We start from the raw sequence: 13,466 nt of genomic DNA, 5'->3' as shown, positions 1-13,466 counted from the left end.
TAATTCAAACCATTTCAGTGATTCAGCCTTTTTGATATACTTGCATATAGTTATTGTTTCTGTGTTTCTTGAATCTTGAAGTTATAATTAGTGTGTAATTTTATTCAGTGCCTTGTGGCTCTTTCTTGATTTTAAAATCTTTGCCTGTCTACCAATAACTGGGGGAACAATCTCCCATTTTAGGATGGCTGTATTGTAGAGACTTAAATAAGCACAACAATAAAGGTACCTTTCACTTTTTATACTCTTAGTTGGCAGTCAGCAAACTATGGCCCATGGGTCAGAATATGGCCTGATTCCTATTTTCATAAATAAAGTTTATTGCAACATAGGCACGCTCATTCTTTATGTACAGTCTAGGACTGCATTCACATTACACTGCAGGGTAGGTTAGTTGCCATAGAGACCTTGTGGCCCACAAACCACAAATATTTACTCTCTGACCCTTTATAGAAAGAGTTGGGCAACCTCAGTCTTGGAGAAGCATGTTTATCTAGGCTGTTTGTTGATTATGCTTAGGCCAAAGACTAAGCCATCCATGGTCTCTGAGGCCAGTGCTGAGTTACCCAGGCTGATAACTGACTACTCGCCCTGCCCAAGAAGGCTGGGCTTCATAGTGGTCTTCAGGGTAGACAGTGTGGGGCATGGGGGAGATGGAGCACTGCCCGTTCATCACACCTGTCCTGACCACAGTTCATTAGGAGAAGCCCCGGGTCTCCTAGAAGGAGAAAGAGCCTCAGGGACTGCAGGGGTGTTCAAGTTTTATGTCTGTATACATGTGAGTTTTTAATCAGCGAATCTTTTCAAATGAAATCTTGTGTAAATGCCCAGTATATGAACTAGAAAAGCTGTGTTGCCCTGATGGGGTGGGCTATGTCGATACCTACTCACCCCTATTCCTCCTTACTCCAGTAGCAGCCCATGTGGTATGTCTGCCAAACTCAGGACCTTGGGGTGAACATCACCCCTGTGATGGAAACACTGCTCCTCTGTGGCTTGGGAATCTGAGAAATCTGAGTTTGAATTCATCTGCTGTCATGTAGGAGCTGTGTGTGCTTGGGCAAGTCATTTATTTAAATCTAAGTTTCTTTATTAAAATGGTGACCATAATATTTACATTGTAGGTTGTAAGGATTGAAAAATATTACTTTGATGTCTCCCTTACAGTGAAATTCCTTAAAAGAGATGGGTATATGTCAATATATTGCTGCGTATCAAATTACCACAAATTAACACAAACTCTGTGACTTAAATGAATACAGATTTGTTTTATAGTCCAAGTGCAGTAGCTCTGCACTCCTGGAGGCCCTAAGGGAGAATTAGTTTCCTTGCCTTTTCCAGCTTCTAGGGGCTGCCGACATTCCTTGGCTCATGGCCCTTCCTCCATTTTCAAGGCCAGCAACGTGTAGCCTGGTCTTTCTCGTGCTGCCTTCTCTCTGGTTCTCACTTCCAGCACCCTCTCCCACTTCTAAGGACCCTTGTGATTGCATTGGGCCCACCTTGATAATCCAGAATAATCCTGTCGGCAACCTTGATTCCATTTGCAACCTTAGTTCACGTTGTCTGTGTAACCTAGTATTCATAGGAGCCGGGGTTTAGGACATAGACATCTTTGGGGACCGTGCCACAGTGCCCTTGGTGTTCTCGTCTCTCTTCCTCTTGGGAATCCATCCCTGTAGGCTTTTCATCCCACCATTCCTCCAGAACCACCCTTTTCAAGGTTATGAGTGACCTCCACATTATCAAGGTTTGGCTCAGTGGATTGAGCGTCGGCCTGCGAGCTAAGTGTCGCTGGTTCGATCTTCCAGTCAGGGCACATCAGAGAAGGAAAACTCTGACTCCAAAAAACCTCCGCTACCTTGCGGCATACCTCTTCAGGGGAAAGGCTAAGGGAGTAAACCCCGACAGAAAATCCGGAGCCAGAGTCCCTAAGGCGGTTCGACGTTGTAGTCAACACCGGCAACTCCTGCGGCGCACCTGAAGCCAAGCTGTATTGACTCCGTCTTTCCCTTGGACCCTTCAGCTGCGAAGAGAGGGGGGGGTCTGCTGCATGGGCAACAGCAGACCCTCCATATCACCCTGCCCAGGCTCTGTAGCTTCAGCGTCACTGGAGAGGACACTCCAGCGTCATCACAAGATGTCGATTCAACACGGGAGGAGACAGATACCGTGTCACTCCCGAGTCGGACTGCACAGCCATTCTCGGTGGTGCAGATAGACTCTTAAGAAGCTACACCATCGTCTCTCGAGACAGACGGCTGCCGACGACGGTCAACTCTGAGTCCCCATCTTAGTCTGTCTTTTGGCAGCATTTAACGCTGCGACACTCCACCTTCTTCAGCGGGTCACCGGGATGCCCCCTCTCTTGGTTCTTTTTCACCTTTTTGACTGTACCTAGTCATTCTCCTTTGCTCTTCTGTCCTCAGCCAGTCTTCCCACCTCTGCAGGTTAGGGGGCCAGGGCTCATTTCTGGGACCCCTTTTCTCAACCCACCACCACTTCCAAGATTTTAAATACCCTCTACACTGATATGTTTTAAATGCTTTGTTATATCTCTAGTCCATGTCTCCAAACTCTAGACTCATTCAGCTGCCTGCACATGGTCTCCATAAGAAAGGTAAAAGGTATTGCAAATTTAATATTCCCCAAATCAAAATCTGAGGTCCCACCCTGTCCCCTGCCTCCTATCTATAAATGTATCACCATTTTTCTACTTGTTAAGGACAAAGTCCTTGGACATGGATTTATACAAAAGCCCCTTATCTGGCTTGACTGGTGTGGCTCAGTAGGTTGGGCATCATCCTGCATAACAAAAGGTTGCTGGTTTGATTCCTGGTCAGGACACATGCCTGGGTTGCGGGTTAGTTCTCTGGTTGGGGCATGTTCGAGAGGCAGTCGTTCGATGTTTCTCTCTCACATCGATGTTTCTCTCCCTTTTTCTCCCTCCCTTCCCCTCTCTTTAAATACATGTAAATAAAATCTTTTTTAAAAAAAGCCTCCTATTTGGTGTCCCCTTTGCAGACTTTTCTGACATAACCTTAAGGACCCTTTTGAGATTTAGTGCACCTTTTGCCCAGACCTCCTGTGACTTTGTATTAAACCCACAGTAAAAGCCAAATCCTTAAAACAGTCCAGAAGCTCCTGTATCAGGGCCCTTTGCTGCCTTCTCACGTCACTTCTCATCATTCCCACCTTCACTCACCACCCCTGAGCCGCACTGGCCTACCAGATGCTCCTCGAATGTGCGAGCGCCTTTCAGCCTCAGGTCCTTTGCACTTGTCACCCCTGTCCCACAACCTTGGAATCCTTTCTCCCCAGGTAGTCAAATGGCTGGCTCACTCATTTCCTACAGTCTGTACTGAAATGTCCTGTTAGCACAGCACGCTTTCACTGATCATTCTGGATAAAATAGCACCTCTTACCCCAGGCATGCCTGCCCCCAACTCCCATCAACATCATTTCCCTCCTCTTTCCTCTCTTGCTTTGTTTGCATTGTATTCACCATTGCTTGACATTATTTTTTTGCTATTTCTTTTAAAGTCTTTCTTGCTCCACTAGTGTGTCTTTGTTGTGTTTCTGATCTCTTCTCTCTTCTCAGATGTTTGTCTTCTGTTCTGGAATGTACCACAGAAGGGTAGATCTTTGTTTTAAAGTTCAGTGCTCTGTCCCTAGTGTCTAACATGCGCCTGGCATGGGGGAGGGCGGGGAGGTGTTAATCAGATGTTTGTGGGTTGACTAAGTAAATGGATTAATGAAGTGTACATGTGAGGGCCTCATTCAGAGGGCTGGCACCCAAACACCAGCAACGATAGCTCTAATTATGAGGGAAGTGTCTATGTACTTGAACTACTGATTTCCCTGTCAGTTTGGTTCATGGCAAGTAAGCCATCAAGATAGCTCTTTGAATATAAATCATTGTATATTGTTTGTTGCTTTAAGGCAAATCTTAACATTAAAAATAAAAACAGTATTTTTTAAATCTGATATTTCTTGAGCTGTCCCTGTAGGGTCCTTGCTCATAACCAGTGAGCCACACTGCTTCCTGAGGTTGCCGGGGGTGGAGAAAGGGCTCTCTGCTCTCCTCTGAGGTTGCTACACAGACTGCCCTCTGGTTGGATTAGTGAGGAGACAGCTCAGGGCAGGAATGGTTTGGGGAGATCATTTCTGTCCACTGACTTGGGAGAGAGCCAGAACAGGGTGGAGAGGCTCTCCTGCCCAAGAAAGTGCCTGACCTTTAGTTACGTATAGTTTTTAGGTTCAGATGAAGGGTTATGTGGTTTTTCATCCTTGCATTCAAACATTTCTTGAGTCTGTCACTTGTGCTAGATGGTCTAATAGTTTAGGTTCTGGGAATAAAGACGGATACAGACTATACCTGGAAGAGCTCACAGACTGTCAGGGACTGGTGGGTAAAATAATAGTAGTAATACAACCCCAACCCCATCATTGCCCCAGGGGCTTTGGCTATGGCGTCTCCTTAATCCTCAAGGTAATCCTGTGAGATTGGGGGCTGTTGCCTCCATTTTACAGATAAAGACACTGAGGCTTTGGGAGGTTAACTGTTTGCTGGGGTTACCAGTAAGTGGCTGGGTCTGTATGGCTCTAAAGCTCCTACTCTTCCCTGTGCCACTGAAGGGTGGAGAGGGAGCTAGCCTGCTTCCCTGTCCCGAGTGTCACCTCCCTGCTCCCTGGGTCTGGGTGGAGTTGTTTCAGGCCTCTCTGGTCCTAGTCTGTGAATCAAGTGACTCCAGGCAAGGAAGCCTCTGCAGGCCAGGGCTTCACAGTGAGTCTCACAGACAGTGCAGCTAAACCTAAACTGGCAGGGCCCTTTGAATAAACCAAGTAGAGTTTTCTAGAATGGAGAATTAAAACATGAAGCCTACATTTGTCTCCACAAAACAGAGGACTGAGAAGATATCCTTGTTAACTCTTTCCTCCTTTCTGTTTCTTCCTTTAGCCTGGTGATCTGCTATACTTTCCCAGAGGGACCATCCATCAGGCAGACACTCCTCCGGGGCTGGCCCACTCAACTCACGTGACCATCAGCACCTACCAGAACAAGTAAGTGCTGCCTCTGGCCTGGCGTCTGAGGAAAGCTCCGCGCTCTGGCTCCAGCAGCGCATTCAGGAGGGACATGAGGGACTGGGCCTCTACCCTCCCACTTAATCAAGCCCGGGGCTTTCCGGCTCCTTTGCTGACTTCATATTCCTTCAGTGTCCTATCCGTGTTACTGGCCAGCCTGGGTTTATTCCTGGGAATGTCATGAACCTGACCATACAACACTGAGGGTTTTCCAAATTAAGGCTCCCCTAGTTCGGGAAGAAGGAACCGTAGCTGCGGGTATGGCTGGTGTAAGTGATGTCAGGCTGGGCTTATAGTGTGTGTATGTGTGTCTCTTTATTTTTAAAATATTTTTATTTGATAAAATATATACAGGGGTGGGCAAAAGTAGGTTTAGCCCTGGCTGGGTGGCTCAGTTGGTTGGAGCATCGTCGCCTACACCAAAAAGTTGCAGGTTCGATCCCTGGTCAGGGCACAAATCTAGGTTGCAGGTTTGGTCCTTGATTGCATGTTGAATAGAAGGCAGCCATTGGTGTTACTCTAACACAACGATGTTTATCTCTCTCTTCCCCCACACTCTCTCCTTCCCACCCCCTCCATCTCTTACTCTCTAAAGCAAACATATTCTCGGGTGAGAATTTTAAAAGAAATTATTCTTTAAGAAAAAGGTTTACAGTTATGTGCATGCTATTGTAATAATAACGCAATTGTAATAATTATAGCCTGCATGTCTTTTTCCATATGAACAATTGTAAACCTACTTTTGCCCACCCCTGTACAGCATAGAATATGCCATTTTAATTATTTTTAAGTGTACAGTTTGGTGACATTAATTGCATTCACACTGTTTTACAACCATCACCACTGTCTGGTTCTCAGATATTTTCATCACCCCAAACAGAAACTCTAACCATTAAAACCTCTGGGTCTCTGTTAAAGTTTCCAGTTCTTAGTTCAAGAAGCTAAAGCAGGAAAGATAGTCTGGAGTATTTAGACCCAAAGTACATGTGCTGAAAACAGTTCAGTTACAACCATGTTCCATTTTGGCAGGTGCCTTGTCACATGACAGGACCTGGGTGGTAGCACCTTGTGAATGATTTCCTAATACAGCAACCTTGCTGGTTCAAATCTCATTAAGAACACCAGTTATGATTTTGTTCAGCATGTAGGCATCAGACCCTGTGCTAGTTTCTGGGAGTGCAGGCATTGCGCTGAGGGGGCTTTGAGGGAACCTGCACCCTAGAAGTGGTGGTGGGAGGGAGGCAGGCATGCACATTAGTACCAAGTGGCGATGAGTTCCGTCCTAGGTTTGCAGAGGAGACTTGGAGTACAGAGGAAAGCACCAGGCAAAGCTGGGGCTTTAGGGAAGGCTTTGGAAGTGACTTGACTCCCATGCTGAGGGAGACGTAAAGGATGAATCAGAGGTGGGTCAGAAGGTCAGCGTAGGAGAGGACAGCCCGGACCCAAAGGACAGCAAGTCGCCTACCTTCAGAGCTGGAACTTGCAAATGAGTTTGTAAGCATACTTCTTCCTCATCTGGCTTTGCAGGGTGACATTAACCCTGGTGTTTAAGAGACTAGACAGACTAGCTGGAGCCTGGCCTGAGGTTGGGGCTGTCTTTGCCCACACACAGGTAGAGGGCCGGAGCCTGTGTTAGGCTTTCTTTAGAAAAGTGCCCTTGTCATTGTGTTTCGGTTCCTTGCATAGTGAGCAATGGAAAGTTGCCGAGGCCACCTCAAGGAGAGCAGGGGTCATTGAGGGATTGGGTTGTAGCAACTGGAGCAGGGCAGGCCACAGGGAGACTGGAACCAAATGTTCATTCCGACTCCAAAGGGGCTCCGGGCCTTGGCAGCCATGCCGTTTGGCCCACGAACATCCACGCATCTGTTTGCGTCCCGCCACTAACATTACTCAGCCACTCCCCCTTGCCTGGATTCTCTCATGTTTCTCGTTTCTCTTATGGCCACCGACTGTTTTCTAGTAATTGGCTTCCCCCCCCCCCCAAAGATTTTATTTATGTATTTTTAGAGAGAGGGGAAGGGAGAGAGAAAGCAAGAGAGAAACATTGATGTGAGAGAGAAACATCAGTTGGTTGTCTCTCGTATGCACCCCCAGACTGGGGACCAAACCTTCAACCGAGGCATGTGCCCTGCTGAGGTTTGAACTGGGGACCTTCTGCCTTGCAGGCCGACACCCAGACAACTGAGCCACACTGGTCAGGGCTCTCCCTTGTTTTCCTTACTAGCTTCTCTTTCCTTACAACATTGGCTCATCATAAGCCATTGTCACTTCTCCAGCCCCCTCTGTCTCATTGAACCCATTAGCTTCTGCTTCTGCTGAGTGCCTGACTTGCTTTTTCCCAATCCTAAGAATGAAGACCTGGTAGCCTGTCTCTGGGTCCCACCCACCCCTTCTCCGGTCAGCAGAGGCTGGGGAATGTTAGGTCCAGCAAGAGAGAGAGGAGAACCGACAGGAGAACAGGCCATGAGTCTAAAAGATTTCTTTGGCCAGCTGCACAAGCAGGCTGAGGCCAGGAAGGCAGGAAGGTATCAGCAGCGAATGAAAGAAAGGCAGGGGTTTTTATAGGAGTTAAAGAGGAAGCTGAAGGGACTCTATGTAGATGGCTTTGGGGGAGTTGGCTCTGAGAACAGAGAGGCTTACTAAAACAGGAATTATTAAATTCTTGCTGGTGGGCTGTGATATCTTTGAGGGACACAGGCTTTACCAGCAGGCTAAGATATCTTTGAAGGACACAGGCAGTCACTGGCATCAGCAGTTACTGCGGGGGCAGCAGATTTATTGGGGGCCAGGCAGTCCCTGACACAAGCAATTACTGTGGGGACTTTGCTAAAACCAGATGTGGATTCCCAGAACTCCAATCTTATGCCTAAGAGGGAAGAGCTAAGTTACAGCCCCGTGACCAGTGTCTTGGCTGGACTGTGATCTGTGTCAGTGGTGCTGGAGCTAGAAGGGGGAAATGTGGCTTAAGGACCACTGTGCCCTGGAGGTGGCCGTGTGTGCGGTTCTGGTGCTCCTTCAGGCTTCTTCCTGACCCCTCTGTAGGGCAGCGCGTTGGCACATTTGGGGCCTGCTGTGTGGGAAAGCAGCAGGCGACCTGGCTGTTCTACCAAAGTGAATGCCTCAGAAGGTATTATTGCCAGGTTTGGAAAGGCTGAAGATCCGTTCTGATTCTTAGAAGAGCAGAGAGCTCTCTTTCACCGCCATTTAATTCCTCCTGGAGCTGTTGCCGTGTGACTCCCACCTGTGGCCCCGCAGAGGCGGAGCTTGTTTCGTGCTGCTGAAAGCTCTGATTGTGTCCTGCAGGTTTAAGTTCAGTCAGAGATGTGAGGTGCAAAGCGGTGAGACCACCAGGTAGTGGTGGATGTCGTGGGGAAAGTGCTCTCATGTGGCTTTCGTCCTCCTTCGCCGCTTGTCAGGGAGGGAAGTATAAATGTGTTAATTTTGCTTACTGAGTGAGAAGCAGAAGTCATACTGTGAATTTCCACTTTGTACATAGCTAGCAGTTTGAAATCTGGTTGACACAGGAACATTTTAAACAGCTAAGAAATGTTTAAAGAGAGCAACTCCCTCAGAGTGTATTTCTCTCATCAGTACACTTTTAGGAGCGAGCCAATTCTAAATGCCCCCGAGAAAGCAAAGGTAATTGAACACTGAATCGTCCTCCCTAGATGTTATTTTTGGCCACTGGCTTCTACCTTCTACCCCAGTAAAGCCATTGCTAGAGTTTAGCAGTTGCAAGATCAATTCTTTTGAAATTGCTGTTGATGGGTATTTTATTGAGGAAGAGTGCCACTCTTTTATGAGGGACAAAGGAGACTGTAATGTGTAACTGCAGATAATCACATAGTCCAGGGACCTTGCTGTTACCCTAAATGTGTAACTTTTAGAGTTTCTGCACATAAAATTTATTTTTTGGCCCTGTAATGATCGAGTGCTAAAATTTCCTACAAAGCTCTCTTCATAGACACTTGTTACAGTTAAAAACATTTTAAAAAATGATCTCAAACTTTCTACTTTGTGACACTCTATATTTAATTCCCTGGTATCTTTAGAAGTCATGAATAAAGCCTAGTTTCCCCCCCATAACTTTCCGCGTGGGGGTTCGGGGATACGGAGGAAGGGGAGCAGTGTGTTTTTATGCTGAGTAACATCACATTCAGTGAACTCAGAAGGCCTGGGCAGGGAACTGGAGGGCAATGGAAGCTTCCATAGTGTTTGGCTTTATAGTAATCTTTGTTCTGTATGTTTTGTGTGTGTTCACTGTTTTTTTGTTGTTGTTGGTGGTGTGTTACAGTTCATGGGGAGATTTTCTTTTGGACACCTTTTCTGGGCTTGTGTTTGATGCCGGAAAGGAAGACCTGGAGTTCCGGGCTGGCATCCCCCGGCAGCTGCTCCTGGTAAGCACTCAAGGCAGGTGTGGAAGGAATGGGGTTCGCAGCCCAGGTCCTTCCCCTCACGTGAGCCACCATCTCTTCTGTGCGGACCCTGCTGAGCTGGAGGGTTTGCATAATGAAGAGAGTGCTGAGCATTACGTTACCCAGAGAGCCCGCGGGCTGTGCCGGCTGCCTTGTGCCTGTACTTCATGGTGGCAGCAGTTGTGGAAAACGTTGGCTGAGTAAATGGGGCATAAACAGTGTGGCTGGGAGGACTGTCAGTTCAGCACATGAGATTACTAGTTAGGAGAGGCCCACTGGAGATCCTGGCCTTGGTGTCTCCCTGGCTTTCTGATCCATCCTGGTTTTTCAGTGGAAGCAGCAGCACTGTTTGGCTAGATTTGAGAAGATGATTGAAATAGTGCTGAATTGGGCAAAGGTTGCTTTCCCTGTCTAAAGCAGTCACCTTTGGATAGTGACTTGCTTTGCAAGAGCTGAGACTACATTTCCAGGGATCTCTTTACAGGCAAAATCCTGGAAATTGATTTTTTTCTCTCAGACAACAAACAGTTTAAGATGAACAGTGGTTACAAGGCAATAATGGGAAATTGCTCTTAGGGGCCCCGATCTCCCCGCTGCAACCCCAGAGGTGACATGGATCTGTGTCTACACCAGGAACTGCTTTGGTGGGGCCCAGGCAGTGGGTTCTGCTGGAATTCAGGCCAGGTCTCACCTCTGTGTTTCTAGCAGGTGGAAACCACAACTGCTGCAATACAGAGACTAAGTGGCTTTCTGAGGACGCTTGCAGACCGTCTGGAGGGCACCAGCAAGCTGCTTTCATCAGACATGAAGAAGGATTTTGTTGTGAACAGACTCCCACCTTACTATGTGGGAGACGGAGCAGAACTTTCAACTCCAGGTGCAGCTTGCTGTTTTCTTCTCGGTGGTTTGGGGCTTGTGTGGGCTACGTGGAGGCTTTCCTAGGTGGGCACCTCTTTGAGCAGATGGAAGGTTGAAGCATTTGGAGTCGATGCAGAGCTAGATCTGTCTCTCATGGGTTATGGTTGGACAGCATGTGCTGCACGCATGCTTTAGCATCCTGCCTGCACCTTACAAGTCATTTGCAAAGACCTTGCATCCCAGCATGATGGGGAACGAGGACTCTGCAGTTTGAGGCGACAAATATGTATGTTTATAGATATTCTAGTATTCATCATCTGCAGGACATTGTAAGATTTTGAACAGTGAGATAATCTTGTTGGAATTAATTCCAGGATGGGTAAAATGTTGCCATCAACAGGTGAAATACGAGAATGCCCAGGGTTATCACCAACCTTCCCTAGGTCCCAGGTGACTTTTGTGACAGGTTTAGGCTGCAAATGACATAACACTCCTAGGTGGATGGTGATGTTGATGTCTTGTAGCAAAGGCCAGCAATACCTGCTCCTGTAGTCAGACCAAGACGGGTTTGTTGACTATTCCAACGTAGACGACCACACACACCATGGGAGCTGTGGGGCATCTCAGTAAAAGGGTGTAGGGAAGGACCTACAGGACCTGGGCTTGAGTTGGTGACTTTCAGGAGGCTCTGGAGCAGGGCTCCGCTGTGGGTTGGATGCTGTCAGCAAGTAGGGGAATTAAGACTGGGTCTCCTGTTCATCCTACCTAGAAGCAGGAGGAATGAAATGAGGCTGAAATTACAAATGATGGAGCGGTAGCCGTCACTCAGGTTAGCCAGGATAGGGGGCTGTCTGGTCACTGCTGCAGTTCGCATGATCTTTTTTTGCCTGAGTTCTGACATGATTAAGGCGTGGTCTTATTTTGCCTAAATCTCAGTCACAGAGTGGCCCTGTTTATTAATGTTGGTCTTCCGTGGGCTGCATCATGTTCTGGGAGTCCAGGCCAGGTTTCAGGCAGCTTTCCTCTTTCTCAGTAGGATTGAGAGAGTATTTTTACTAACTTTTATAAAAGCCTTATTTATCACTAGTTGAGTATCACTGGAATAAACAATCTATAAGGTCCCTTCTAACATTGATTCTATTTATAGTTTTATTATATCTTTGGGGAAGTTTAGGATTTGTTTTTGATTGCATCTAATCAAAATAGCAAATGCTTTATGAGCACATATTTTAATCTTTATACAGAAGAGTTTTCTGATAATCAGTTAACAGTCCAGAATATTTTTCTAAGGTTTTCCTTGTCTTAGCCATTATAGTCAATAAAAGTATGATCCTTTAAGACTCTTTTCCCAACCAGATGACTCTTTAAGGCTAGTCTGTTTGTCATGGCTGCTTTTTCACTAAGTTAAATTCAATTTGGAAAAGTATTTTTTCTCCTGTGAACGTTTCTAGGTGACTTTTATCTGACACCATGCTTTCTTTACCTACACAGACTGAATAATTTGCCATGGTCTCATTACTAGTGATTGGTGGGATGGTACCGTTTGAACTCAGGTGTTCTTTCTAGGGTCCACGTGTAGAATAAGAAGCAATAGAGGATAGAAACTGGAACTGGAGATGGGAGTGTTCTGTGCAGAAGTGCAGGGGCCTGTCTGTTTTGATAGCTACTGGGCTTCAATGGTAGTCTTTTTTAAAAAAAATCCTGACCTGAGGACATTTTTTCATTGCTTTTAGAGAGAGGAGGGGTAGCAGAGTGGGGGGGGCGGGCGGGGGGAAGAACGAGAGACATCGACATCCATTATCAGTTGGTTGCCTTCCCGTATGCACCCTGACCAGTGACAGACTCTGTGACCTTTCAGTCTACGGGATGATGCTCCAACAGAGCCACACTGGCCAGGCCTGCTTATGCCTATTTCATGTACTTACCGACGACTCCTGTTATCTTACTGTATCTCTGTCTTCACTATGAGAATGGGCTTCACAAGGATGTAGACTGTAATGCCACTATAAATGTCAGAGTAAGCAAATACCTGAACTGGAGAGGGCACAACTGCAGATTGTTAGTGTGTTCCTTAAATAGTTGCACTTGCAAATAAGTTGGATCCTGCTGGTTTCTACTTTTGAAAATTGGCTTTTGTCTTTGGATTTTCTAGGTGGACAGTTACCGAGGTTGGACAGCAGAGTGAAGCTGCAGTTTAAGGACCACATTGTCCTCACAGTGAGACCGGATCAGGATGAATCTGTGAGCATCCAGAGGGGAAGAGGTTTCCTCTCTTCTCAGGGCACTTCCATCACAGGTCTCAGGTTACCGGATTAACAGATGGCCCCTGCCCTTCTCCCTTGGGAATCCATCTGTTCTCACAGCTCAGTGCCATTAGTTCAGGGCAGATAATGCCCAGCCCTCACTGTTCCAGATTCTTCTGCCTGTTGGGCATTTGAGTGCGTGCCCTCATCTCTTTCAGAGCCTTTTTCATTCCCCTCCTGCAGTGACTGTCTGGGCTCCGCCTCCCCACTAGGCTTCAGGCCGTTTTGCTCCGATGGCTGTAGACCCCGTTCCTGCGTGTCCTTGCCTCAGTCCCTCTTCCATCCTGTACTCTGTGCAGATGTTTTCTACTTATGGTTTCGTTGATGTTTCTTCTTAAGAAAATTCTCTATCCTGTAGAAAGATATTCTGCTTTCCATATCCTGGCCCAGTAGTTCCCAAAATTGGCTGATCATAGAATCAGCTGGGAAACTTATTAAAGGTTATAAATTTCTGGGCTTTATCTGGCCTGGGTTAGCATCTCTGCCTGTATTGTTAACTTTTCCTGTACAGGCCTGAGGACCTTTGGAACTATCCAATGCCCTGTGGCTTCACCCTGTTCCTCCTAATCAGCTCTCTTGGGAGGGTACCCCATGAATGATTGGAGGGGGTAAGAGGGGCACCTAGATGTCTCCGTAACCAGACTGTTCCACCATTAGGGCCAGACATGGAGAGGACTGGTTTCTAATATATATGAAATCTTAAAAGTACACATCTTCATTAAAAAGATCCTAGTTACTCTGGCATCCAATCAGTTTGGGGATACGTCAAGCTGAGGTGTTTGACGCTTGTCTAAGAGGCGACAGGGTA

At 46.9% G+C, this 13,466-nt stretch overlaps 1 protein-coding gene across 3 annotated transcripts in view; it reads left to right on the top strand.

Annotated features, from left to right (window-relative positions):
- The window catches only part of RIOX2 (ribosomal oxygenase 2), a 28,365-nt gene that overhangs the window by 13,342 nt on the left and 1,557 nt on the right, over positions 1–13,466 (top strand). For 2 of the 3 annotated variants that reach the window (XM_090276031.1, XM_090276038.1), the window contains exons 5-8: positions 4,958–5,061; positions 9,377–9,479; positions 10,203–10,374; positions 12,508–12,596. In XM_090276031.1, the coding sequence (XP_090132157.1) occupies positions 4,958–5,061; positions 9,377–9,479; positions 10,203–10,374; positions 12,508–12,596 (468 nt within the window). The remainder of the gene's footprint in view (positions 1–4,957; positions 5,062–9,376; positions 9,480–10,202; positions 10,375–12,507; positions 12,597–13,466) is intronic. The other variant, XM_090276027.1, reaches the window with a different exon arrangement.

Source organism: Furipterus horrens, unplaced genomic scaffold (assembly GCF_987537825.1).
Source record: "Furipterus horrens unplaced genomic scaffold, mFurHor1.1.pri manual_scaffold_1, whole genome shotgun sequence".
Classification (NCBI taxonomy): domain Eukaryota; kingdom Metazoa; phylum Chordata; class Mammalia; order Chiroptera; family Furipteridae; genus Furipterus; species Furipterus horrens.
The sequence above is the reverse complement of the archived record's forward strand: the minus strand, read 5'-3'. Positions and strand labels throughout refer to the sequence as shown.